This window comes from Coregonus clupeaformis, chromosome 24 (assembly GCF_020615455.1).
Source record: "Coregonus clupeaformis isolate EN_2021a chromosome 24, ASM2061545v1, whole genome shotgun sequence".
NCBI classification, from domain to species: domain Eukaryota; kingdom Metazoa; phylum Chordata; class Actinopteri; order Salmoniformes; family Salmonidae; genus Coregonus; species Coregonus clupeaformis.
In genome coordinates, this window is record NC_059215.1 from 10,789,276 (window position 1) to 10,816,843 (window position 27,568).

The 27,568-nt window shown below is 42.7% G+C and overlaps 1 protein-coding gene across 2 annotated transcripts; it reads left to right on the forward strand.

Annotated features, from left to right (window-relative positions):
- Positions 1-2,682: 2,682 nt before the first annotated feature.
- Positions 2,683-27,568, forward strand: LOC121538067. 2 transcript variants are annotated; one of them, XM_041845820.2, is made up of 25 exons: positions 2,683-2,697; positions 4,531-4,671; positions 7,704-7,849; positions 8,028-8,250; positions 8,377-10,169; positions 13,285-13,468; positions 14,300-14,359; positions 15,346-15,413; positions 17,770-17,919; positions 18,566-18,649; positions 18,765-18,917; positions 19,012-19,119; positions 19,278-19,413; positions 19,670-19,780; positions 19,897-19,938; positions 20,059-20,138; positions 20,301-20,413; positions 20,519-20,787; positions 21,006-21,151; positions 21,426-21,516; positions 21,702-21,850; positions 22,031-22,116; positions 22,305-22,374; positions 24,189-24,307; positions 24,585-27,568. In XM_041845820.2, the coding sequence occupies exons 2-25, from the start codon at positions 4,542-4,544 to the stop codon at positions 24,724-24,726; spliced, it is 4,653 nt and encodes a 1,550-aa protein (XP_041701754.2). In that variant the 5' UTR covers positions 2,683-2,697; positions 4,531-4,541; the 3' UTR covers positions 24,727-27,568. The 2 variants fall into 2 exon arrangements, with proteins under 2 accessions (XP_041701754.2, XP_041701755.2); XM_041845821.2 differs by lacking the exon at positions 17,770-17,919.

The window sequence follows — 27,568 nt, forward strand, 5'->3', positions numbered from 1 at the left end:
GTGACACACACCTTCCCAACGGGGTGGCCAGATGCACCAAATAACAAATCCTGTTTGGCCAGACGCATATGCCCAACGTTTCTGACTGGGTGGCCAGACACACTCAAGGGCTTTCCCTTTTTTGGCTCCTTCACAGCTCTGCCTCCCTGTCCAGGTGGATGAACACACACTAGTGGCCTTATGTCATCTCCTTTAAGTTAGAGCTTTTTGTCTGGAGTTCACATTTACACAGTAAATGTGGGGGTGGCTGTTAAAAGGCCAGCTCCTATTTAGCAGTCTCAGCACCCCTGAACTATTAGTTGGTTGTACTTGCCCAACACTCCTTATTTTCTCACCATTCCACGTGCACCTCACTGAAACCCATTCCTACCGTCAGAGTGAGATTGCGTCAGAAGTGAATGGGCTTGTTGAACTGTACCTCATGTTTATCTGTATTTGACTTGTGTTAGTGTGTGCATCTAATTAACCACTCCTTATACACTCTCACTTGTGGTTGAACCCAATATCTAATAAACCTGTTCTGAAGACATCAAGACTTGATCCATTGGCACCTAATAGCTCTCTACTAGTGCCCGTTCTACATGGTCCTCCCGGATCAGCCCTTTAGTATTTTTCAATTACAAAACTGCACTATTACAGGAATGCTGCACAAAACGCAAAATATCCATACTGCCCTCTTGAAGAGGGACTCATGGAACAATTTTTTAATGAGAGCTTTTTTTCTGCCCTTTATAAACACATTCATACTGAGACTGTCTCTCTGTAGCGTAAGGAGATGATTGAAGAAACATAATGTGATTGGATTAAGTAATTCAAAGACCCCTGGCCCTAACAATATTATATAGGCTTATAGGTCTGTTGACCAAAAATGTTGGGCTGTAACAAACTGAAGTAAAACCATGACAGATCATCAGAACAATGATCTGTAAATAACTGACCAGCTAAATTACCAGCTAAATGCAATACCCTTTACATGTTTATTTATTGATTTAATACCCTAGGCCTAGACCTAGCTCTAGTTTAGATCCCTGTAATATGGATATCTTCCATACAGGGTTCTAGTGCAATGCGCCCAGAAGAGTGTAATGCTACTACATGAGTTACTTTATAAGTCGATACTTGTAAGAATGTACATTCCTTAATGATTTCCTTCTACCTATGTTAGTCCTGTGTAAATGCTGGCTTTTCTTTGGGTGCTGAAATAAAATAAAAACTTCATTTTATGTGACGTCTGTCAAACTGCTCCTTGTAATCTACTGTGTTACAATGGAGTAGGAAGTTACGACTCAAGCGCGCACTACCACTCAATACTTTCATAAATATCCATTCTTAAACGCTTAGGGCCTTCTGTGTACCTTTGCTTGTCCTGATTGTTATAGAGTTGTCATTTCGATTTGGAATCCATCATTTTTTATATATAAAATATATTTTATGCATCCCCTGCCCAAACAAAAAAATCTGCTGTGCAATGATGGGCTGCTCCTCTGTTAACAAACAATGGCTACCTTGGCAGGGGTCATGTAAAATGCTACTTTTATCAAAAACTTCGGATTTCAGCACACAAACATAGGTACAAGGGAAGCACGTTTTTTTTTTTTTACAAGTATCTATGGATAGCGACTCGATGTAGTTGGAGGTAGTTCGCCCAGACTCATTGCAACTCAACTCCCATCAAGATGCATATATCATGGAGTTGAGTATACTCCTCTGAATAATTAGGGTCTACTTTCTGCCAATTAGTGACTGACAAAAGTTTTACATTTATCAATAAAAAATGGCTGCTCCATCCATATGATTTGTTATGATGTAATTATCCATCCCAAAATTGTACCTCTGTAATGGTAAGCAATATAACGAGTCCATTTGTAGCCCAAACTATAGTCGTCCACTTTCAACCTTCCACATGCAAGCACCGGGGCACGCACCGCCATCTTCTTCTAAACCATGGGATGGACATGCCAATGATGCCTGGCTTTGCAATTTAGCCTACGTGTTTTAAATGTTACAAGGCTGTTTAATTTCAGTGTAGTCTGGTCTTATGCTATGCTATATGTTGACCTTTGTGATATCCAGTGCTTGACTTGAACAGGAGCTCACCGGAGCTGAGTACCGGCACCTCAAATGTTCTACTGCTTGAGCTCCTGTTCATCTTATAGAATGTTAGCTCAAAAGTATTGTGGAGCTCCTGCACCTAAATCGAATCAGTACCAGCACCCAAAATGAGTACAGGAACGTATTTCAGTCCAAGTCTAGCCCTGGTGATATCCATATGGTCAGGTGATTTTTCAGTCGTGCTCGAGGCCCTTTATAGCCTACGACTGGTTTTCCCTGGTCGGGCAACGTGGTCGAGACCACTTGCCCTCATACTGCACATAAAGTTAGAGCCGATCAACCGAAGTCATCAACAGGACATTACGCACAAGCTTTTAACAGTGTTTCCATAAATCGCCGCGCAAATGCCATTATCGAAATGCGAATAAAATACAATTGTATAATTTTGCACAATTTCAACATCTGGGCCTTGCCTTTTTTTAAACTCTAGCTACCATTGTATGTATAGCCATATGGGACGTCCCCTTTTCGTACAGTCCGCCAATCAGAATAGCCAGGTTGGAGAGACGTCATCGGAGAGTATGGGGGAAGAAGCCCGTGGTTCTCCAACGGGGTGGCAGTCTACCGGGAAGAACGACAACAAAGGTAGGTGACCCATGATTCATATTTTAAAGGCACTAGTTATCATTCTCCACTGTACGATTTCGCGTGCGCCAGGACACGAATGGTGACACTATGATTACGTGTATATTTCTTATTTATAGCCAACATTGTGTATGCCTATTGGTCTACAACCACCTATTAACAAAAGCACAACGACTGGTTAACACAAAAGACAAGTCAACAGCCTAGGAACCGGTGTTCTTACTCCTTTGTTACTGTATTTGATCATACAATGTCAGTAGAAGTAATGCCCTGTCTTTTATAATTAATAGGCCTACAGTATTTGTTTACATGTCTGTTTGGGGACATTAGATGGCAATGCTGAAGTTTAAGATTAGATGAAAAAAAGTACAGTAGTGGTCCTCTGTAGCTCAGCTGGTAGAGCACGGCGCTTGAAACGCCAAGGTAGTGGGTTCGTTCCCCGGGACCACCCATACACAAAAATGTATGCACGCATGACTGTAAGTCGCTTTGGATAAAAGCGTCTGCTAAATGGCTTATTATATTATTATGTTTTGGATTACCCACCAGTATAAAGGCAACAGTTTTGTTGACAATAGAGGCTAGGCTACAGTATTACCATATCCTGAGCTGCAGTGTGCATGTTAGGCAATTTGTTACAAATAGCAAAATGGAAAGATGCCGGCATCTACTTTGTGGTAGGCCTACCACGACTGTCACACTTTGTCAAGAAATGCAACACGTCATAACCTGTATCGGAGAAAATATGAAGAAAAGACTGCTCTGCTCTTCCTTTGCATGAAACATTCGCGGCAAAAATTACCCCGCGAGAGTTCTTTATACATATTGGAAGGGGGAGGAGAAATGAAACCAGCTGTTGGTTGTCATTAGTTACCACAGCCACAAAGCCAAAATTGGCTATATCTTAAAAATGCATAAAAACTTCATTTAAGGTTACGTTTAGGCATAGGGTTAGCAGTGTGGTTCAGGCTAGGGTTAGGTTTAAAATCCAATTTTAAGAAGATCAATTGTAGAAAGAGGCGGTGTTTAGCCATGATTAGGACTGTGGCTGTGGTAACTAGTGATGACCCAGCGTGTCGAACTCAGAACTGACGGAGAAAGGGAAAACAATGTGGTTTGCACATTTTGCAAACGCGTGTCTACAATAGTCGCCCATGGATGGGATCATTTGACTTCGCCTATGTAACACCCATATACTTACACAATAATTAAACCTAATAAACTACCCGTTGCGTTTGGCAGTTTCCCTTTTCCGAGTCCTTCAGTCTTATAATGAACCCCTAAAGGGGTCGGTTTTATATTGTACAACCATTAGGCCTTTATGAAATAAGTTAAAGCAGGATTGATTTGTCGAAGAACTATCCTTTGACTATTGCCACACAACAACAAAAAGTCAAGCAGCCCTTTCTCTTTAGAACAAAAGATTGAGCGACCTCATCCATTGGTCGGTTGTCTACCCCAATACCCCATGCTGCCCCCTGAAGCAGAACAGGGTTGGTTTAATTATGGGATAGGCATGTCAGTTGTTATGACAACATAGAGCTTTTGACCTTCCTATGAAGGAGTGGTCCCCATCTTCTTTTTGCCTGATTGGGGGCTGTTATGGCTTCAGATGACAGATATACTATTGTCAAGAAAAACGTGACACTGGTAATTACAAATTTGACCCAAGAAAATATAGGCTTAAATACAGAAGGATTGTCATTTAGTTGTTGGTGTATAATATTTGAAACCAGTACTTTTATTCAAATTATTACAGAGGTGCAAATGTTATATTTGAAATAAATGCTATGATTTCCATGTGAAATGTCTCTGTTTTGTGTCGTTTTTTAGATAACAGAAAAATGGCGACAAATGTGGACCTGGACCAGACCAAAGATGCCACTGCAGAGAAATGCAGCCGTTTCGAACTGCTGGACTGGCTCAATAAGACCCTGGACATCAAATTCACCAGGGTGGAGCAGATATGTTCAGGTACTGTCTCACTAGGTCACACAGCTTCATTGCTATGCTATAACAAGAATCCTAGAGCTGTCTACAATGCTTTTATCACATATACAAATGCAGACTCCTGACACTTAGTGGACAGGTACCTTTCTCTCTAATGACTGATGAAAAGCACATGTTTCACTATAGCAGGGGTCTCCACTCATTTCTAGCATGAGAGCTACTTAAAAAAAATGAAACATGTTGTGATCTACACATTTTTTCCTAGCTTTCAAATAGGCACATTCTTCTCTCCCCTGCAAACTCTTCCGGAGGTCCTTAGTGTACAAGAGAAAGTAGTGCACTATGTTTTCTGCCATTATACCTGGTAAAATAATTGTTAATAGACAACTCTAAGGGGGCCCCTATAAAATCTATGATTTCCCCCCCAAATTCTGTTGTATATTTTCCCAAATTCTGTTCTCAGTTATTTTTCACTCTTCAAATTACAATTGTTCATAGAGAAACAACGAAATTGGATGTTCTGAGTCCATGTCAATGCTTAACCCATAAGAGTTTAATCCCTGTCTAAGCCTGGGGGGTACAAACGCATTGAAGAACATATTCACTACATGGAACAACAGATAGTCCCCCAAAAAAATCGAAAGGAAGTTTGTTCTGAAGTGTCTGTCATATATCTGAGAGATATAAGAAAAACCAGGAAACATTTGTAATTTTTGTACATGTATTTACGCCCTTATTTTTGTCATTAAACAGTATCCATATACTGTATAGTTCCATACATTTTTCCGACTGGTACCGTGGGACCAGTCTTGTGAGGCCTGTGCTACAGACATAAGTTGGCAGATCGGCTGTACCGACTTCAGACGAGTCCCAAGATGCTTGTGGGAGTCGTAGAGCAAAACGGAGAACACCACCGTGTTCGTGTGAGTCTGTGGGCGTCCTAGAGCAAAACACCTTTACATAGAGGTGTCATAATGTTTTTGTAGGCCAAACCGTTCGGATGCTACAGACGATTTTGTGAGAAAAACGGTTTTCGGGATGTCTCATGGTCTGACAAACACTGCTCTAGCTCTGTCACCTTTCTCCGCAGATGCGGAAGTGTTACGTAGGCGGATGCAGTGGATTATCTCAAGCTTAAACTGACAGATTTTATGGGGATGTTTTTATAATACTAATTAGATTTCCGCGGGGTGCGGACATCAACCTTAGGGGGTTAAATCACATCAGAAGACACATTTTTTTAGGTCTGGAAGAACATTTTAACACATTTTGATTGTTTTGTGTAATTCCCCTTTAACTGCGCATCTAGCGAACGAGGAATGTGCCGTCTAATGAACGGGTCTAGCGATGGTTCTGTACTGCTGCTGCTCATTTCATGGCAAAGTTTGCAAATAACCACTACAGTTAACAAAAATATAAACGCAACATGTAGGTTGGTCCCATGTTTCATGAGCTGAAATAAAAGATCCCCAAATGTTTCCATTTGCACCTAAAAAAATGGTCTCTCAAATTTTGTGCACAATTTTATTTACATCCCTGTTAGTGAGCATTTCTCCTTTGCCAAGATAATCCATCCACCTGACAGGTGTGGCATATCAAGAAGCTGATTCAACAGCATGATCATTACACAGGTGCACCTTGTGCTGGGGACAATAAAATGCCACTCTAAAATATGCAGTTTTGTCACACAACACAGATGTCTCAAGTTTTAAGGGAGTGTGCAATTGGAATGCTCACCGCAGGAATGTCCACCAGAGCTGTTGCCAGAGAATTGAATGTTCATTTCTCTACAATAAGCCGCCTCCAACGTTGGTTTAGAGAATGTGGCCGTATGTCCAACCGGCTTCACGACCACAGACCACGTGTATGGTATCGTGTGGGCAAACGGTTTTCTGATGTCAACATTGTGAACAAAGTGCCCCATGATGGCGGTGGGGTTATGGTATGGGCAGGCATAAGCTATGAACACAATTGCATTTTATCGATGGCTATTTGAATGCACATAGATACCATGACGAGATCCTGGGGCCCATTGTCGTGCCATTCATCCGCCGCCATCACCTCATGTTTCAGCATGATAATGCATGGCCCCATGTCACAAGGATCTGTACACAATTCCTGGAAGCTGAAAATTTCCCAGTTCTTCCATGGCCTGCATACCAACCAGACATGTCTCCCATTGAGCATGTTTGGGATGCTCTGGATCGACGTGTATGACAGCGTATTCCAGTTCCCGCTAATATCCAGCAACTTCAGACAGCCATTGAAGAGGAGTGGGACAACATTCCACAAGCCACAATCAACAGCCTGATCAAATCTATGCGAAGGAGATGTCGCTCTGCATGAGTCAAATAGTAGTCACACCAGATACTGACTGGTTTTCTGATCCACACCCCTACTTTTTTTTAAAGGTATCTGTGACCAACAGATGCATATCTGTATTCCCAGTCATGTGAAATCCATAGATTAGGGCCTAATTTATTTATTTCAATTGACTGATTTCCTTATATGAACTGCATGTTGCATTTATATTTTTGTTCAGTATAATAGATAGAAATGATATCAATACTCATGATATACTTCTGCCAGGCAAGCCTACTTTGCAGTTAACATTTAATTGAGAAGGTTTTGGGGTAAGTATTTATGTCAACCCACAAGACGGTTATCACATCAAGTTATCACGGGGTGATAAACAAACGCGTGCACCACACCGACAGACAGGGGCAATATTGCTGGAAATTAATTGGCAGATATTGTGTTAGGTTTGTCTTTTTAAGCCAACAGTGGCTAACCAGGGGTGGGATAATGTCAATGTTGTGTTGATTAGATAGTAGCTGGGAGCTTGCAGTGTCTGATACTTGTGAGATTTGTTTATGACAGTTTGCGGTGGAACATGTGAAAATTGCATGTACTTTCAGAATTGTTACTTATAAGTGAGTGGGCTGCGAGCTACTGGTAGCTTGTGATTGACCTGTTGGAGACTACAGCCTATTCTGTCCTGCTCTCCCTCGTTACTAGAGAGCCTTAAACGTCTATTGTGTGTGTGTGGTGTGCAGGTTCCTGCTACTGCCAGCTGATGGACTGGATCTTTCCTGGGTGCATCAACCTGAGCACAGTGAAGTTCCAGGCCCAGGACATGCCAGACTTCCTCCACAACTACAATCTGCTCCAAGCTGGCTTCGACAAGACTGGTGTCACCAAGGTTAGACTACACCCCATTTTGTCTCTGAAAATAAATGACTTACACCCATAGCTTTTTGTCCATTACATTTAAGTCAATGATCTTTTTTATTGTATGTTAATATTTTATATATGAGCAGAGATTTCTCCTTTTGTTTCTATGTGGTATTTGCTTATTGTTCTAAATCCCTCCCCTTTAGTTTGTTCCAGTGGAGGAGCTGATAAACGGAAAGTTCCAGCCCAACTTCGTATTCCTGAAGTGGTTCAAGAGGTTTTTCCGGGCTAACCTGGCAGGGCAGGTGTATAACCCTGTAGAGGCTCGCCAGGGCCAGGACATCCAGCCTGCCAGATCCCGCTTCCGCTCCCCTCAGAGACTTGACCTCAAAGGCCGCAATTCTGCCAGGCGCAGCTCCAGTCAATCAGGTGTTCATTATTTTACTTATCATGGGTTGAAATATTATTTGTGCTGTTTATGACCTTATATTCAAGATAGATTATTGTTGATCTTTTTGTGTTAATCAATTTGTGCTTTCCTATTTTTCGCGACAGGGGGGTTGGAAACTGACACAGATGAAGAAGCTTTAGGGAAGTATCAAAGGAAACATATTATTTATGAGGATATATGGAGGGAGACTTACTCCTGGGTGGGGCCCAGCACTCTGGGAGAGATCTATGCCTACTGCAGTCTGTGCGACCTGAACCTCAACATCTATCACTCAGGCCTGTTGGACCTGAAGCGTCACTCACAGTCCAAGAAGCACCGCAAGCTTTCCCTGGCTGCCAGTGATGGCACCCTAACGCCAGAGTCAGGAAAAAGCAGACAGGGCAGCTGCAGCGACCCTCCGCCCTGTAGTGAGTTGGTCATGCGCTTCATTCAAGCCAACTGTGTCTCTGGTCCCTCCGCGGCTGGGGACCAAGTGTCTAACAGATACGGCCAGTATGTCCTGGGACTACAGTACCCAGAGGACATAGTGTCTGCCTGCCAAAAGACTCCTTACTGCATATACATGTACGGAGGAGTGGTGCTAGGGCAGGCTGACATGGCTTCTGTAGTTCTAGTGGGGTATTTTGATGTGAAGGCAGCCAGGCACTGCATCAGGCTGTTGGATGTTCTGCAGCCTCCAGGTGATGACAATGCTGGAGACAAAACAGCTGCAGCTCTGGTGGAGACCATGGAGAGGTTTGGGCTTCCTGCAGCTAACCTCGCTGCTCTCTACTCAGATGGTAATGGTTCTGCCTCGGAGCCAATTTTCTCACAGCTCAGGGAACTCAACCCCAATGTGGTGGTGCTAGGTGGGCTGTATGGAGTGGCTGATGCAGCCTGCCATGCTGGAGTGGCGGAGCTCTCCACTCAGGCCCAGGAGCTTATTGTCGATATCTACTCCCACTACTCCTCCTGCTCCACCAAGGATGACAACCTGAAGGAACTGTTTTCCCGCATTAGCAGTGGCCTCACCCTTCCCCTCACCACCTGCTGCCTTAACTTCTGCATGTTAGTCAGGAAGGTTTTGGGAAAGTGGACCGATCTCATCTCCCACTTCAGCTCCTGTAACAAAAAGGATGACATAGATAACAAGAACAAGCTGATCTGCACACAGCTGCAGGATCCCAAACTCAGGGCTATCTTCATGTTTCTGGACCAGGCCCTAGAGCCCCTCCGTGTCTTCCAGGAGCGACTGCATCACCATGAGGGCTCAGCCCGGGCCGACTTGGTGCAGATCCTACAGGACGCCAGCGGCCTCCTGCGCTCCTATGCCTCCAGTTTCCTCCGTCCTCAAGCCGTTGTGCGCTTCCTCAAGGAACGTGACACCTTTCTCCTCAAGACCACAACGTTCCACCTGCCAGGGGCGGAGCTGAATGTGGGCGGGGCTGCAGTGGAGGACTTCCTGTGTGAGTCATCAGAGAAAGGAAGTGAAGCCCTGCAGTTGTTACAGGAACAGGCTCTGTCGTTCTACACAGCGCTCACAGCCAGCGTGGCGGAGGGGCTGCCTCTGAGTGACGGCGTGTTGAGGAGCATGGCCCAGCTACTGAGCCCTCAGGGCAGGCTGAAGGTCACGGGGAAGGCTGTGGGAGATCTGGGGGCCAAACTGGGGCTCTGCAGCTCACCTGAGGAGATCAGCCAGCTGAACAAGGAGTTCCTGGAATATCAGCTGGGAGAGGAGGACGAGGGAGAAAACGGATGTGATGGAGGGGTCCAGAATGGCTCGGCAGCACCCTCACTGGAGCAACATTGGAGCACTGTGCTGAAGGCTTCTGGGTCGACCACCATCTTCAGGAAACTTGTTTTGACCCTCTTAGCCATGCCCTGCCCCCCACTTGAAGCTCAGAAGGTCTTCACACAGGTATGTGTAGACAAAAAGCGTCACACACTTGTATGTCACTGCATGCCTGCATGGAAGTTATTGCATTGGTACAGTCCCATTTATGTACAGTACCAGTCAAAAGTTTGGACACACCTACTCATTCAAGGGTTTTTCTTTGTGACGACATAAACTATGAAATCATGGAGTAACCAAAAAAGTGATAAACAAATCAAAATATATTTTATATTTGAGATTCTTCAAAGTAGCCACCCTTTGCCTTGATGACAGCTTTGCACACTTTTGGCATTCTCTCAACCAGCTTCATGAGGTAGTCACCTGGAATACATTTCAATTAACAGGTGTGCCTTCTTTAAAGTTAATTTGTGGAATTTATTTCCTTCTTAATGCGTTTGAGCCAATCAGTTGTGTTGTGACAAGGTGTGTGGGGGGGGAGGGGGGATAGCCCTATTTGGTAAAAGACCAAGTCCATATTATGGCAAGAACAACTCAAATAAGCAAAGAGAAACGACAGTCCATAATTACTTTAAGACACGAAGGTCAGTCAATACTGAACATTTCAGGAACTTTGAAAGTTTCTTCAAGTGCAGTCACAAAAACCATATTGCGCTATGATGAAACTGGATCTCATGAGGACCACCACAGGAATGGAAGACCCAGAGTTACCTCTGCTGCAGAGGATAAGTTCATTAGAGTTACCAGCCTCAGAAATTGCAGCACAAATAAATGCTTCACAGAGTTCAAGTAACAGACACATCTCAACATCAACTGTTCAGAGGGGACTGTGTGAATCAGGCATTAATGGTCGAATTGCTGCAAAGAAACCACTGCTAAAGGACACCAATAAGAAGAAGAGACCTGCTTGGGCCAAGAAACACGATCAATGGACATTAGACCGGTGGAAATTTGTCCTTTGGTCTGGAGTCCAAATGTAAGATTTTTGGTTGAAACCGCTGTGTCTTTGTGAGACGCGGTGTGAGTGAACGGATGATCTCTGCATGTGTAGTTCCCACCGTAAAGCATGGAGGAGGAGGAGGTGTTATGGTGCTTTGCTGGTGACACTGTCAGTGATTTATTTAGAATTCAAGGCACACTTAACCAGCATGGCTACCACAGCATTCTGCAGTGATACGCCATCCCATCTGGTTTGGGCTTAGTGGGACTATAATTTGTTTTTCAACAGGACAACGACCCAACAGACCTCCAGGCTGTGTAAGGGCTACTTTACCAAGAAGGAGAGTGATGGAGTGCTGCATCAGATGACCTGGCCTCCACAATCACCCGACCTCAACCCAATTGAGATGGTTTGGGATGAGTCGGACGGCAGAGTGAAGGAAAAGCAGCCAACAAGTGCTCAGCATATGTGGGAACTCCTTCAAGACTTTTGGAAAAGCATTCCAGGTGAAACTGGTTGAGAGAATGCCAAGAGTGTGCAAAGCTGTCATCAAGGCAAAGGGTGGCTACTTTGAAGAATCTCAAATATAAAATATATTTTGATTTGGTTACTACATGATTCCATATGTGTTATTTCATAGTTTTGATGTCTTCACTATTATTCTATAATGTAGAAAATAGTAAAAATAAAGAAAAACCCTTGAATGAGTAGGTGTGTCCAAACTTTTGACATTTTGTTACGTTACAGCCTTAATGTAAAATTGATTAAATAAAAACATTTCCTCTACAATCTACACACAATACCCCATAATGACAAAGCTAAAACAGGTTTTTAGAATTTTTTTGAAATGTATTCAAACAAAAAAAGAGAAATACCTTATTTACATAAGTAGACTCAAAATTGAGCTCAGGTGCATCCTGTTTCCATTGATCATCCTTTAGATGTTTCTACGACTTTGATTGGAGTCCACCTGTGGTAAATTCAATTGATTGGACAGGATTTGGAAAGGCACACACCTGTCTATATAAGGTCCCACAGTTGACAGTGCATGTCAGAGCAAAAACCAAGCCATGAGGACGAAGGAATTGTCCGTAGAGCTCCGAGACAGGATTGTGTCGAGGCACAGATCTGTGGAAGGGTACCAAAAAATGTCTTTAGCATTGAAGGTCCCCAAGAACACAGTGGCCTCCATCATTCTGAAATGGAAGAAGTTTGGAACCATGAAGACACTTGCTAGAGCTGGCCGCCTGGCCAAACTGAGCAATCGGGGGAGAAGGGCCTTGGTCAAGTTCCTCTGTGGAGATGGGAGAACCTTCCACAAGGACAACCATCTCTGCAGCACTCCACCAATCAGGCCTTTATGGTAGAGTGGCCAGACGGAAGCCACTCCTCAGTAAAAGGCACATGACAACCCACTTGGAGTTTGCTAAAAGGCACCTAAAGACTCTCAGACCATGAGAAACAAGATTCTCTGGTATGATGAAACCAAGATTGAACTCTTTGGCCTGAATGCCAAGCGTCACGTCTGGAGGAAACCTGGCACCATCCCTAAGATGAAGCATTGTTGTGGCAGCATCATGCTGTGGGGATGTTTTTCAGCGGCAGGGATACTAGTCTAGTCAGGATCAAGGCAAAGATGAACGGAGCAAAGCACAGAGAGATCCTTGATAAAAACCTGCTCCAGAGCGCTCAGGACCTCAGACTGGGGTGAAGGTACACCTTCCAACAGGACAACAACCCTAAGCACACAGCCAAGACAACGCAGGAGTGGCTTCGGGACAAATCTCTGAATGCCCTTGAGTGGTCCAGCCAGAGCCCGGACTTGAACCCGATCGAACATCTCTGGAGAGACCTGAAAATAGCTGTGCAGCAACGCTCCCCATCCAACCTGACAGAGCTTGAGAGGATCTGCAGAGAAGAATGGGAGAAACTCCCCAAATACAGGTGTGCCAAGCTTGTAGCGTCATACCCAAGAAGACTCGAGGCTGTAATCGCTGCCAAAGGTGCTTCAACAAAGTACTGAGTAAAGGGTCTGAATACTTATGTAAATGTTATATTTCCGTTCTTCAAACCTGTTTTTGCTTTGTCGTTATGGGGTATTGTGTGTAGATTGATGAGGGGAGAAAAAACAATTTCCTCAATTTTAGAATAAGGCTGAAACCTAACAAAATGTGGAAAAAGTCAAGGGGTCTGAATACTTGTTTCTGCATCTATATTATTTGTGTCTGTCTGTGTTCTCAGGCTGTGGAGAATGGGGACGCTGCCCAGTTCACTGACAGTGTGGCAGAGAGTGAGCTGGACTCCATTCAGGAAGTAGACCTTACCAATGAACTGACCAATGACAGCACTCTCTCAGACAACAACAGTGTCAACAGGGTTGGCAGGAAGAAGAAAGGTCATGGTCATTCTAGAAAGATTCCATCAGGTAAGTTATTTAATTAGGGGACTGGGATAGGAATATAATAGAAAGTGTTAATATAATGATAATAATTAAGTGTATTAGTAATGTATTGAGTAGCGCCCACAAGAGCACTCAAATGCTTTTTTTAGGGTACAGCTCCATTTTGGGTTAGCATTAGTTTGTGTGTGTACCGGTAAGCAGTTTATCAGGTGGATTAGCACATGAAAGGGTTAGCTTTAATGGGTTGAGTTGCTCAGGATGGAGGCAGCTTTCCAATGTTGGGGTATGTTAGTGTAGCATGAGCATGCTTCAGGTTTGCATTTCTGGATAGTCTTATAGAAGGTTTGTTGTGTAAGTTTAACAGACAGACTAGACAGATGTATATTTCTAGTGGGAAATCATTATTGTTATTTACATGTATTGTTATTTAAAGGTGATGGTATTATTAGAGAGGGGTATCTATCAACATGCCATACCATTGGTTGAGTTAGCTGTAATTGTATGCTTCTCATTTTAATTTGAAAACGTGTGCATGCAAATACCCTGACATGGGCACTGTCACACATTAGAAACCATTTGTCATCATCTCTGCATGTGTGTGGTGCCATTAGCATTGTCTGGTATGCACAAGCCTTGAGAGCAAAAGTGTATTTTGACATGACACCCTACACAGCACCAAAATGGCTACAAATCAAATGGCTACAAATCGAATCATATAATATTGTAGTCGTGATGGCGCATTACAGTAGTATATGGGTTGTAATCTTACACTGTCCATTGATTCTCTCAGTGTTTCACATACTTCTATCACAGGATCCCTGTTAATAATGGAAGCATCAATGTGTTGTTTTCCAGAGGTGAATTACCTTAATGGGACAGTGAAGCCATGCACAGTGCGCCTGCAGAAGATAATCAGTAAGAAAAGATATTGACAGTTACTGAAGATTATCATTGTTAATCATCAATATCACTTAAAGGGGCAATCAGCAGTTGCTACATCCATATTTGGACTTATAAATGAATGATATGTACCCATTGATTCTTGAAGAATATAACTTATAAATGCCTCATGAGCTTAGTTCAACTGTCGTACCGCATCAGAACCCAAAATATAAGCTTGTTTTACTCCAATGTTTGTAAACAAAGTAAATGTAAACAAACACTGTAAAGCCTCAAAACATGGTTAAAACTATCATTTTGATATCATGTCCTTGAATTCATAGACCTGTCTATGAATTTTAGAGTGGTTACATTTCTCCAGCCCCATCCCTCAGATTTCTACCGAAACAGTGGCAGGGAAATCACTTCGTTATTGTTTCAACTGCTGATTGGCCCCTTAAAAGCCCAGTGCAGTTAATGTGACTTTCCTGTGTTTTCTATGTATTTCCACACTATGAGGTTGGAATAATACTATGAAATTGTGAAAATGATAATAATGCCCTTTTAGTGTAAGAGCTGTTTGAAAAGACTGCCTGAAATTTCAGCCTGTTTTGGTTGGATGGAGTTTTGGTCTGCCTGGTGATTGAGAAATTGCTAAGAAGCTATTTTTGTTTCTTTTTGACCATTTGAATTGAAAACAATCACAGTAAGGTACTTAAGAAATGATTTGTTATTGAGATAAAAATGGCTGCATTGGACCTTTATACTCCATTTAAGTGATGTACAGGTGACACATTACCAGAGACGGTTACCAGCCTACAATCCGCCTACTGCTCTTCCATTTCAATTCAGTCAATGCAGGAAGTAACCTGAAATTCAGATTTTCCTCAATGCTTTTCAATCAAACCCTGTCTCTTTAGTTGTCTGTGCACTGTCTTTTCACCTTTGGACAATTTCAGGCAAAACGAATGTATTTTCTGCTTTAAAACATTGATTTGGTTTGATAACATTTGTGTCTGTAGATGGACCAAAGAATGAGGACAATACTGTGTTCGTTGAGGACGAGGTCATTTGGACAAATACTATGGAGGTAATGTTTTGTATTCTTTTGTTGTTGTTTTTTTTGTACAATATTTCATGTCTGGCAGGATTGGGGGAACCAATTAGACAAATATGGTAACTTAAGATTTAACTAAGAGTTATTGTTTTCTTGGGACTCATAATCAACTACGCATAACAGAGCTTCCCTGTAGAAGACGGACATATACAGTGGGGAGAACAAGTATTTGATACACTGCCGATTTTGCAGGTTTTCCTACTTACAAAGCATGTAGAGGTCTGTCATTTTTATCATAGGTACACTTCAACTGTGCGAGACGGAATCTAAAACAAAAATCCAGAAAATCACATTGTATGATTTTTAAGTAATAATTTGCATTTTATTGCATGACATAAGTATTTGATCACCTACCAACCAGTAAGTATTCCGGCTCTCACAGACCTGTTAGTTTTTCTTTAAGAAGCCCTCCTGTTCTCCACTCATGACCTGTATAAACTGCACCTGTTTGAACTCATTACCTGTATAAAAGACACCTGTCCACACACTCAATCAAACAGACTCCAACCTCTCCACAATGGCCAAGACCAGAGAGCTGTGTAAGGCCATCAGGGATAAAATTGTAGACCTGCACAAGGCTGGGATGGGCTACAGGACAATAGGCAAGCAGCTTGGTGAGAAGGCAACAACTGTTGGCGCAATTATTAGAAAATGGAAGAAGTTCAAGATGACGGTCAATCACCCTCGGTCTGGGGCTCCATGCAAGATCTCACCTCGTGGGGCATCAATGATCATGAGGAAGGTGAGGGATCAGCCCAGAACTACGCGGCAGGACCTGTTCAATGACCTGAAGAGTGCTGGAACCACAGTCTCAAAGAACCATTAGTAACACACTATGCCGTCATGGATTAAAATCCTGCAGCGCACGCAAGGTCCCCCTGCTCAATCCAGCGCATGTCCAGACCCGTCTGAAGTTTGCCAATGACCATCTGGATGATCCAGAGGAGGAATGGGAGAAGGTCATGTGGTCTGATAAGACAAAAATAGAGCTTTTTGGTCTAAACTCCACTCGCCGTGTTTGGAGGAAGAAGAAGGATGAGTACAACCCCAAGAACACCATCCCAACCGTGAAGCATGGAGGTGGAAACATCATTCTTTGGGGATGCTTTTCTGCAAAGGGGACAGGACGACTGCACCGTATTGAGGGGAGGATGGATGGGGCCATGTATCGCGAGATCTTGGCCAACAACCTCCTTCCCTCTGTAAGAGCATTGAAGATGGGTCGTGGCTGGGTCTTCCAGCATGATAACGACCCGAAACACACAGCCAGGGCAACTAAGGAGTGGCTCCGTAAGAAGCATCTCAAGGTCCTGGAGTGGCCTAGCCAGTCTCCAGACCTGAACCCAATAGAAAATCTTTGGAGGGAGCTGAAAGTCCGTATTGCCCAGCGACAGCCCCGAAACCTGAAGGATCTGGAGAAGGTCTGTATGGAGGAGTGGGCCAAAATCCCTGCTGCAGTGTGTGCAAACCTGGTCAAGACCTACAGGAAACGTATGATCTCTGTAATTGAAAACAAAGGTTTCTGTACCAAATATTAAGTTCTGCTTTTCTGATGTATCAAATACTTATGTCATGCAATAAAATGCAAATTAATTACTTAAAAATCATACAATGTGATTTTCTGGATTTTTGTTTTAGATTCTGTCTCTCACAGTTGAAGTGTACCTATGATAAAAATTACAGACCTCTACATGCTTTGTAAGTAGGAAAACCTGCAAAATCGGCAGTGTATCAAATACTTGTTCTCCCCACTGTATATTGTAGCCTATGTTTGTTTTTAACATGTTCTTACCTTGCTGTAGTGGGGGTGTGACAAATGAAACCCCAAATAAACTGCATGTGACAACACCTGACAATGGAAACAATATCATTCTTTCAACTCAAACAAACCAAAGCGTGCATGGATCTTTTGTGTGCATGGATCATGGATGTCTCCAAATCTTGACATTATGGTAAACTTATCTTTACAGGCCTTGTTAAATAGAGGTCAGCAGTATGCTTAACTCTGCTGTTGCTTGTCCAATCAACCATTCTCTAAGATTTTACATTCTTTGAATTCAAAAGCCTTAAACTATGCCTAGAATAAGTGCATGCCAGCTTTTCACCCTTGTCTAACTAACCTTATCAGTAAATCTTTCTATTTTTTCTCTCATGTGGGTATGCTTTATGGTTCGTAGTAGTGGGCTAGTGGCAATTATTGGATGTGAGAAGGTGTGTGTGAGTGCTTGAATGCGTAAATGAGTGCGGGTTTGTGTGTGAGCTTGTGCATGTGTGCACATGTACAGTGTATATGTGTAATGCGTGTGTGTGCATGTGTATTGTCCCTCAGGGCACCATTAGGGGCATTTATGGCTGGGAGAGCAGCTTACGCCAGAAGCCACAGGCGAGAACTGTATTTCAGGCTGGTGCCGGCGCCTGGGCCAAGCCACAGGTTCTTGACAACGACAGCAAAAAGGACCAGGAGTCCGAGGCTGCGTCGGTAGGTACTCTCAGAGCTCCTACCTGTGATGGCTGGTGAGCGGAGATACCTGAGGACAGGCTCATTGTAATGGCTACAGTATCAAACACATGGATTCATTCCATTCCAGCCATTACAATGAGCCCATCCTCCTATATCTTCACCCACCAGCCTGTAGGAGAGTCCCTCTAACCTCTGGTAATTGGGACAGTGAAAGGTGCAGTACTGTCAAAACAAGAAAACGTATATTTCCTTAGAAAGGTGTGCGTGGCTGTCATTGGCACATCATTATTTCTGTGCATGGCTCTTGTGATTCGACTTCTAACATTCTGATTTCCCTTCTAACACTTTTTATGGACTTGGTGGTCTCCCATTTCCTCACCTCTATCATTCTCACTACTCTGAAATTGTGCACCATGGTCTGCTGGATTGGGTCGCTTAAAGAAATGCTGACAACCTGACAAACCAAGCAAAGTACCAGAGTAGCGTATTACATGTAAAAAAGGATATATCCAATTGTAGTCACCCATAAGACAACCTTTCAAGTGTCTTTGTTTACATTTTCAGGTTCATCAGAAATCCGTGAATGTGTTCGTCACTGTCTTCAAACATGGCATTGTCAACTATTTTATCTGTGTATTCAAGCATAAATATTATTGATTTTCAGCCCCTGAAGAATGAGAATCAAACATCAACATCCAATGTGTCTACACCGAGTCCCAGGGCAGCAAAGAAGGCCGTTGATTACCAGGTTCCTACTTTCACGACAATTAGTATCACAAATATTTGCTATGCATGCCAACATGCTTCCTTATCATGTAAACCCATGTGAATAACCCTCCATCTCCCTGGGTCTCACCCTGTAGGATGGGAAGGGTTTCCCCATTGGAGAGCTGGTGTGGGGAAAGGTGAAGGGCTTCTCCTGGTGGCCTGGACTGGTAGTGCTCTGGAAGTCCAACAAGACACCGCCTGTATCCATGCGCCGGGTAGAGTGGTTCGGAGACAGCATGTTTTCCGAGGTGAGGACTTGGCTTGACTCGTTGTAAATAACAAGATTGATCTGCAGAATAGATTGATGTTTGATCTGAATCCTTCCTTTGTTTTGTGTTTCAGATCTATACAGAGAGGCTTCTGCATTTTGCAGCTTTCGCAAAGTGCTTCTGCAAGAATTCCTATGCCAGCTTGCCCACCTACAAAGATGCCATCTACCAGGTCCTTGAGGTAGGACTGGAATTATTTTATCACTGTATAACATTCTATTGTAAAGCTCCGTACATCACTGTTTGTTACCTTAACATATATATCACAATATTCCATACTGTATAATACCACAAAGCACCACATCACTCATTCACCACTCATATTTCATGTCTATGCAGTTGGCTGGTGAACGCTGTGGGAAGTCCTTTCTTGCAGCGGGGAATAAGCAAGAGGAGCTTAAGTTGATGCTGGACTGGGCCCACAGTGGATTCCAGCCCACTGGACCAGATGGGTTCAACCCCCCACCTCCTGCAGGTATGTGTGGTTTAGGGTGAAGTTGCTCCTAGATGCTGATCTCCTCACAAATGGTTAAAGTTAGGATTGGGGGAGGGGAAGCTGATCCAAGATCTGTACCTAGGTGAAACTTCACCCCGTAGCGCTTTGTGTTGCTTCCATTATATTTCCACAACAGGGTAACACTTATTCCTGTGTAGTAACACTGTAATTACACTTGTATTAGCAGGTAATCTCAGTTTCCTTTTGTTTTGTTTCATTCCCAAATATGCCAAAGTTTCGAAGGCAGAATCTTCAGACTCGCCTCTGTCAGACTACCAGCCCCCAGCTAAGAGGAAGTATGTGAACAAGAACAGACCATCCTATGGGAATCAGGGCTACAGCAGAGGTAAGTCCTATACCCACCGTAATCCATATTAATTCATAAGAGGGCAGTTATTTTAGTTACTCTGTCACTAAATAATTATAGTTACATCATTTCAATTCCTTTTTTGTTGTTCACAGAGGCAATGGTACAAGAGGTTATGAAAGGCAAGAAAATTGAAGGTATTTCGATTTCTTTCCACTATAATTGTGCTTTCTTGATCTGTATTTCTCTGCACTGATGGCATATAATGGAATCAGTAATTTTACTAATGTATACAATTAATTATTGTATCACCACAGAATTCTGTTTATCATGTGGAAGCCCCCACATCCACACCTTCCACCCACTGTTTGAAGGGAGTCTCTGCCAGAAGTGTAAGGTAAACTAACTACATCTTCTCATTCATTTAATGACTGTTCAGTTAATTTATGTAAATGTATTCACATAGACATGTTAAATCATGTCTGCTTATCATTTGAAAGATTGTTGACATTAATTACCCTCGTCCCCATGGTAAAGCTGTCCCTTGTAACCTTTACAGGAGAACTTTATTGAGACTTTGTACAGATATGACGAAGATGGCTACCAGTCCTACTGCACGGTTTGTTGTGCTGGCCAAGAGGTCATTCTGTGTGGCAATGCCAGCTGCTGCAGGTAAGCACTGCTCAAGAGTAAACTTTCCCCTCTCTCTTCTTTCATTCCCATTTCCTCTTTTACATGCATATCCTCTCTGTCGTTCTCTCGCTCTTCCTCTCTCAGGTGTTTCTGTAAGGACTGCCTGAACATTTTGGTTGGCGATGGAACCTTTAACAAGCTGAAGGATGTGGACCCATGGAGATGCTTCATGTGCTTACCATCCCAGTGCAACGGATCACTCAAGCTGCGGCCTGACTGGAACATGCGTGTTCAAGAGTTCTTCGTCAACAACAGTGCCCTCGAATTTGTACCCCACAGGTTGTATCCCTCCATCCCTGCGCATCAACGCAGACCCATCCGGGTATTGTCTCTCTTTGATGGGATTGCCACAGGTTTGTACATTCTCAACATGGGCTTTCATTCTTCTTGGGGAGATTGTTACTGATGAGGGATTGTGATGTGTTTTATGAGGATATATGCAATGGCAGGTATTTATTCTCTTATCTGACAGGTTACTGTGTGCAGAAAGGTCAGGGTTTGGTCCTTGCTGTGTCTTTTTGGTGTGGTTAATAGTGATGGGTGGCTGTGCATGACCATTGTGCTCTTGCAGGGTACCTGGTGCTCAAAGACCTGGGCTTCATCATTAAACGCTACATTGCCTCTGAGATCTGTGGGGACTCGATCGCTGTGGGTATGATCAAACACCAGGGCCAGATAGAGCATATCAACGACGTACGCACCATCACCAGGAAACATGTGAGTTCAGCATACACACACACATTCATGTTAGAACACATTACAATACACATACACACTCCTATGGTCATTCTCTACAAAAAGGTGCTATCTAGAACCTAAAAGGGTTCTCCAGCTGTCCCCATATGAGAACCCTTTGAAGAACCCTTTTTGGTTCCAGATAGAACCATTTTGGTTCCAGGTAGAACCCTATTGGGTTCCATGTAGAACCCTTTCCTTTTGGAACCCTTTTTTCTAAGAGTGTAACCTGTGTGTGTCTGTGTGTTTGCTTTAGCTGGCTGAATGGGGTCCCTTTGACCTCCTGATTGGAGGAAGCCCCTGCAATGACCTGTCCTGCGTCAACCCTGCTCGGAAGGGCTTATTTGGTAAGGAACCTCTACTTCTACTAGACAATGTAGAGAGCAAATGTCTGAAGAACCTTATCCAGTCTGTTTTCACATCGTTTTATCAGCAGTTAACAGAGTAGCCTACTGTTACATGTACATGCTTACCTTTCCATTGACCTAGTAAATGTGTTTGTTTGGGTTTTAATGGTCGTCTCTGTTTCCAGAGGGTACAGGCAGGCTGTTCTTTGAATATTACAGGATGCTGACCATGATGAGGCCAAGGGAAGATGATGATCGTCCATTCTTCTGGCTCTTTGAAAATGTGGTGGCCATGAGTGGTCATGACAAGGCCGACATCTGTCGCTTCCTTGAGGTAAAGATACTAGCTATTTAAAGAAAGAAAGAAAAAGAAGCCGAAATGTCATGGTCAATGAGGCCTGTCTCGCTCTCCTTCTTTCACTCTCTCCCTCTTTCTCACTCTCTCTGGTCAATACATTTGGCTGTATGTTTGCGTATTCATTTCATAATTACTAATAATCTCATCTTTTTCCAGTGCAATCCCATCCTGATCGATGCAGTAAAAGTGAGCCCAGCTCACAGAGCTCGCTACTTCTGGGGGAACCTCCCAGGCATGAACAGGTAAACATATATACAACTAACACATAGACACATCCCCATACACCTACACACTCCTACTGATAAACACTAACACATGCACTCTCAATATCTTGTTGTTTTTCTTATGTTCAACTCATCTATATGAAGTGAAATGACTTTATGATGGTCTCGCAGAGAGTTCACTCGTCTGTATGTGTTTCTCTCCTTAGACCTCTAGCTACCTCTCTGGATGACAAGGTGAACCTGCAGGATTGTCTGGAGCTTGGACGCACGGCCAAGGTAACACTAATAAGGTCTTGCTTCTAGATTGTTTTATAATTTAGTTGAGCCATAAATACAGTGGAGAAAAAAAGTATTTAGTCAGCCACCAATTGTGCAAGTTCTCCCACTTAAAAAGATGAGAGAGGCCTGTAATTTTCATCATAGGTACACGTCAACTATGACAGACAAAATGAGAAAAAAAATTCCAGAAAATCACATTGTAGGATTTTTAATGAATTTATTTGCAAATTATGGTGGAAAATAAGTATTTGGTCAATAACAAACGTTTCTCAATACTTTGTTATATACCCTTTGTTGGCAATGACACAGGTCAAACGTTTTCTGTAAGTCTTCACAAGGTTTTCACACACTGTTGCTGCTATTTTGGCCCATTCCTCCATGCAGATCTCCTCTAGAGCAGTGATGTTTTGGGGCTGTCGCTGAGCAACACAGACTTTCAACTCCCTCCAAAGATTTTCAATGGGGTTGAGATCAGGAGACTGGCTAGGCCACTCCAGGACCTTGAAATGCTTCTTACGAAGCCACTCCTTCGTTGCCCGGGCGGTGTGTTTGGGATCATTGTCATGCTGAAAGACCCAGCCACGTTTCATCTTCAATGCCCTTGCTGATGGAAGGAGGTTTTCACTCAAAATCTCACGATACATGGCCCCATTCATTCTTTCCTTTACACGGATCAGTCGTCCTGGTCCCTTTGTAGAAAAACAGCCCCAAAGCATGATGTTTCCACCCCCATGCTTCACAGTAGGTATGGTGTTCTTTGGATGCAACTCAGCATTCTTTGTCTTCCAAACACGACGAGTTGAGTTTTTACCAAAAAGTTATATTTTGGTTTCATCTGACATTCTCCCAATCCTCTTCTGGATCATCCAAATGCACTCTAGCAAACTTCAGACAGGCCTGGACATGTACTGGCTTAAGCAGGGGGGACACGTCTTGCACTGCAGGATTTGAGTCCCTGGCGCGTAGTGTGTTACTGATGGTAGGCTTGGTTACTTTGGTCCCAGCTCTCTGCAGGTCATTCACTAGGTCCCCCTGTGTGGTTCTGGTATTTTTGTTCACCATTCTTGTGATCATTTTTGACCCCACGGGGTGAGATCTTGCGTGGAGCCCCAGATCAAGGGAGATTATCAGTGGTCTTGTATGTCTTCCATCTCCTAATAATTGCTCCCACAGTTGATTTCTTCAAACAAAGCTGCTTACCTATTGCAGATTCAGTCTTCCCAGCCTGGTGCAGGTCTACAATTTTGTTTCTGGTGTCCTTTGACAGCTCTTTGGTCTTGGCCATAGTGGAGTTTGGAGTGTGACTGTTTGAGGTTGTGGACAGGTGTCTTTTATACTGATAACAAGTTCAAACAGGTGCCATTAATACAGGTAACGAGTGGAGGACAGAGGAGCCTCTTAAAGAAGAAGTTACAGGTCTGTGAGAGCCAGAAATCTTGCCTGTTTGTAGATGACCAAATACTTATTTTCCACCATAATTTGCAAATAAATTCATTAAAAATCCTTCAATGTGATTTTCTGGATTTTTTTTTCTCATTTTGTCTGTCATAGCTGACGTGTACCTATGATGAAAATTACAGGCCTCTCTCATCTTTTTAAGTGGGAGAACTTGCACAATTGGTGGCTGACTAAATACTTTTTTTCCCCACTGTACTTCACTGGCAAGAGGTTGAAGTTAAAAGTTTGAAGTTCAGGTTACTTCTAATGTATATTTTCAAATGTATGAATGAGTTTCTAGCATCAGATGTGATGTCCATATTTGAAATATGGTTAAAGCTGTGATTGTTATCCGTCTGTTCTTTCCCTTATAGTATAACAAAGTTCGTACCATCACCACCAAGTCCAACTCCATCAGACAGGGGAAGATGGGACCCCTACCTGTCGACTTTAATGGCAAGGAGGACTACCTTTGGTGCACAGAGATGGAGAAGTAAGCCTTTATTATTGAGAGTAAAAGGGTAGGGGTGGACAGCATAGAATATAGAAGTGATTATAGTGTAATTACATTGTTTTAATGTGTTATAGTTACCATTATTCTTATACCATGACTGATCATGGATACTGCTCTCTCTTGTCAAAGTTAATGGTCTTACAGTGTGGAAGTTAAGTGAATGTAATTTGTAATTTCTGGTACAAATACACTTACCCTAAGGTTGTTTTGACATTGTTCTAACATTTTACACATTATGTGATTGACCTTCCTGCAGGATCTTTGGCTTTCCCAAGCATTACACTGATGTCAACAACATGGGTCGGAGCCAGCGGCAAAAAGTACTGGGCCGATCATGGAGTGTACCAGTTATCAGGCACCTCTTCGCTCCACTCAAGGACTACTTTGCCTGTGAGTAGGGACCTCACGTTCCTGTATGCTGCACTGTCGTCAACAACAACAGCCACATGAAATGGCTGATTGTTGGAGAGGGGAGGATAAAAACAGTATCATTATCCTGCCCTGCTTTTCAGTGAATGGAACTACCCTGTGTTTCTCAGACTGACCTCAGTCATCTTAGTCTTTTTGTATCACTGTCTGTTTTAATTAGTTTTTAGTTCATGAGCAGCTGTTTCAATACAGTGTGGTCATATTATCACAATATTCCCAGAATGCACTGACACTTTTTGGTTATTTCGGTTTGTCTGGAGTAGTTCACGTTTGTCTATCATTTATTTGATGTTTTGTTGACATTTGGTCAATGATGGTGAGATCAGACCTCAAACCCTGCCCACTATCTACCTCAATACTGATCTGTGATTGGTCTGACATCTGCAGTTTTATCTCTATTTAATGAATTTTTATAAATAGTCATAAAATCATATTCACTTGTAATTATATGACTGAACCTTCTAATGTTTTGTTACTTGTTTGGAAAAAAAGATCCTCCAAAAGAATTGAAAATGTGAAATTCAGATTCAAACTAAGGTAGAAAATGTGCCTTGAGTGTTTGTTTGTATTTTAACTTGGCCAATATTCACCATGGTTACTCTCTCTGTGGTGCTATAGTATGTTTCGGTTTTTAATGATAGAGGTGGTCACAGGACACGCATTTTGACTAACATTGTCTCACTTGCCATTTATAGGCTTTAATTTTGGTGATATATTCAAGCATGTGGATGCTATATATACCTGCATGCTTTTTTTCTTCAAAGAAAAAGTCGCTGAAAGCCAGTCCTAACAACTTTGATTTAAATAGTAAGATGTGTACCTTCTCCCTCTCTCTTAAGCCAATGGGGAGAGGAATGGTTGTAATCGCAAGTGCCTACTAAACAACTGTTTAAAACCCAGGTACAACACGCGTAGAACTATTTTTCTTCTGTAATTATTATTAATTCTTCAATATTTCAAAGGGATCCGGACAAAGCTCTGAGGAAAGGAGTACATCATAAACGTTGTCTCGTAATCGTTTCAGTAAAACAGACAGGCAGTGTGTAAGTGTGCATCTTTAAAGGGGGCACTTTTTGTGAAAGCAACTGTTTTAAACTGACCTTTTATGTTCTTGGGGTGTTGATGAAGGTCACATGGAGGGCCTAGTCATAAATTACCCACTTCAGTTTCATGCTTGTATTTGATGTGTACTGTTATGACCAGTAGACTGTGTTTTAAGTGATGGTTTTAACCACAGTGTTCTGTTCATCTCTGTCAACAAGTTTGTTGATGATACCACAACACAACCAGCTTTCATAAAACAACTTGAAGTTACTCTATGTACTGAAATCATGAGAACTGTTTGTCATTTGGGGTTATTGAGATTCTTAACTCATTATTAGTTTAGTTTGAACCCTTGTTCCCCTCCACCATCCATACCTTCCCCTCGTGCTGTGTGAAATGTCAGTTCCATACCTTCCTCTCGTGCTGTGTGAAATGTGTCAGTTCCATACTTTCCTCTCATGAAGTGTGTCAGTTCCATACTTTCCTCTCATGAAGTGTGTCAGTTCCATACCTTCCTCTCGTGCTGTGTAAAATGTGTCAGTTCCATACCTTCCTCTCGTGCTGTGTGAAGTGTGTCAGTTCCATACCTTCCCCTCTTGCTGTGTGAAGTGTGTCAGTTCCATACCTTCCTCTCGTGCTGTGTGAAATGTGTCAGTTCCATACCTTCCTCTCGTGCTGTGTGAAATGTGTCAGTTCCATACCTTCCTCTCGTGCTGTGTGAAGTGTGTCAGTTCCATACCTTCCTCTCTTGCTGTGTGAAGTGTCAGTTCCATACCTTCCTCTCTTGCTGTGTGAAGTGTCAGTTCCATACCTTCCTCTCTTGCTGTGTGAAGTGTCAGTTCCATACCTTCCTCTCGTGCTGTGTGAAGTGTGTCAGTTCCATACCTTCCTCTCGTGAAGTGTGTCAGTTCCATACCTTCCCCTCTTGCTGTGTGAAGTGTGTCAGTTCCATACCTTCCTCTCTTGCTGTGTGAAGTGTGTCAGTTCCATACCTTCCTCTCTTGCTGTGTGAAGTGTGTCAGTTCCATACCTTCCTCTCGTGCTGTGTGAAGTGTGTCAGTTCCATACCTTCCCCTCGTGCTGTGTGAAGTGTGTCAGTTCCATACCTTCCTCTCTTGCTGTGTGAAGTGTCAGTTCCATACCTTCCCCTCTTGCTGTGTGAAGTGTGTCAGTTCCATACCTTCCTCTCTTGCTGTGTGAAGTGTCAGTTCCATACCTTCCTCTCTTGCTGTGTGAAGTGTCAGTTCCATACCTTCCTCTCTTGCTGTGTGAAGTGTGTCAGTGTGGTGACTGACATCAACCTTATCTTAACTCAGAAACAGAACACATATTCTATACCAAATGTGTTTTTCGTACCATTTCTGTTTTTAATATGCACCATCAGTTGAACACTGTCTGGACTGTGATTTACGTACATAAGATGCTGGCCTTATCAATTAGTTTTTTTTTTATGAAACAAAAGGAATGAACAATATCGTTCTGTGTACTGTATGTTTTGATAATACTTTTATACCAATACCTCAAATGTTATGTTATTAGGGTCTTCACTAGACTCCTGTTGGTGCTATATTATTGTTCAATTGTTTTCTTATTTTCTTGCATGGAATGTTTAATATTGAGATAATATTGGTCAGGTTGTATATAACATGTCTAGTTGTCCACAGGCTTGTTTAATGTATAGTTGTCACAGTCTCATAACCCCATGTAAAGCTTTTGTCCCACGTCTACAGTCATGTTAGAGATTAGAAATAAACTGCCCAAATTGTA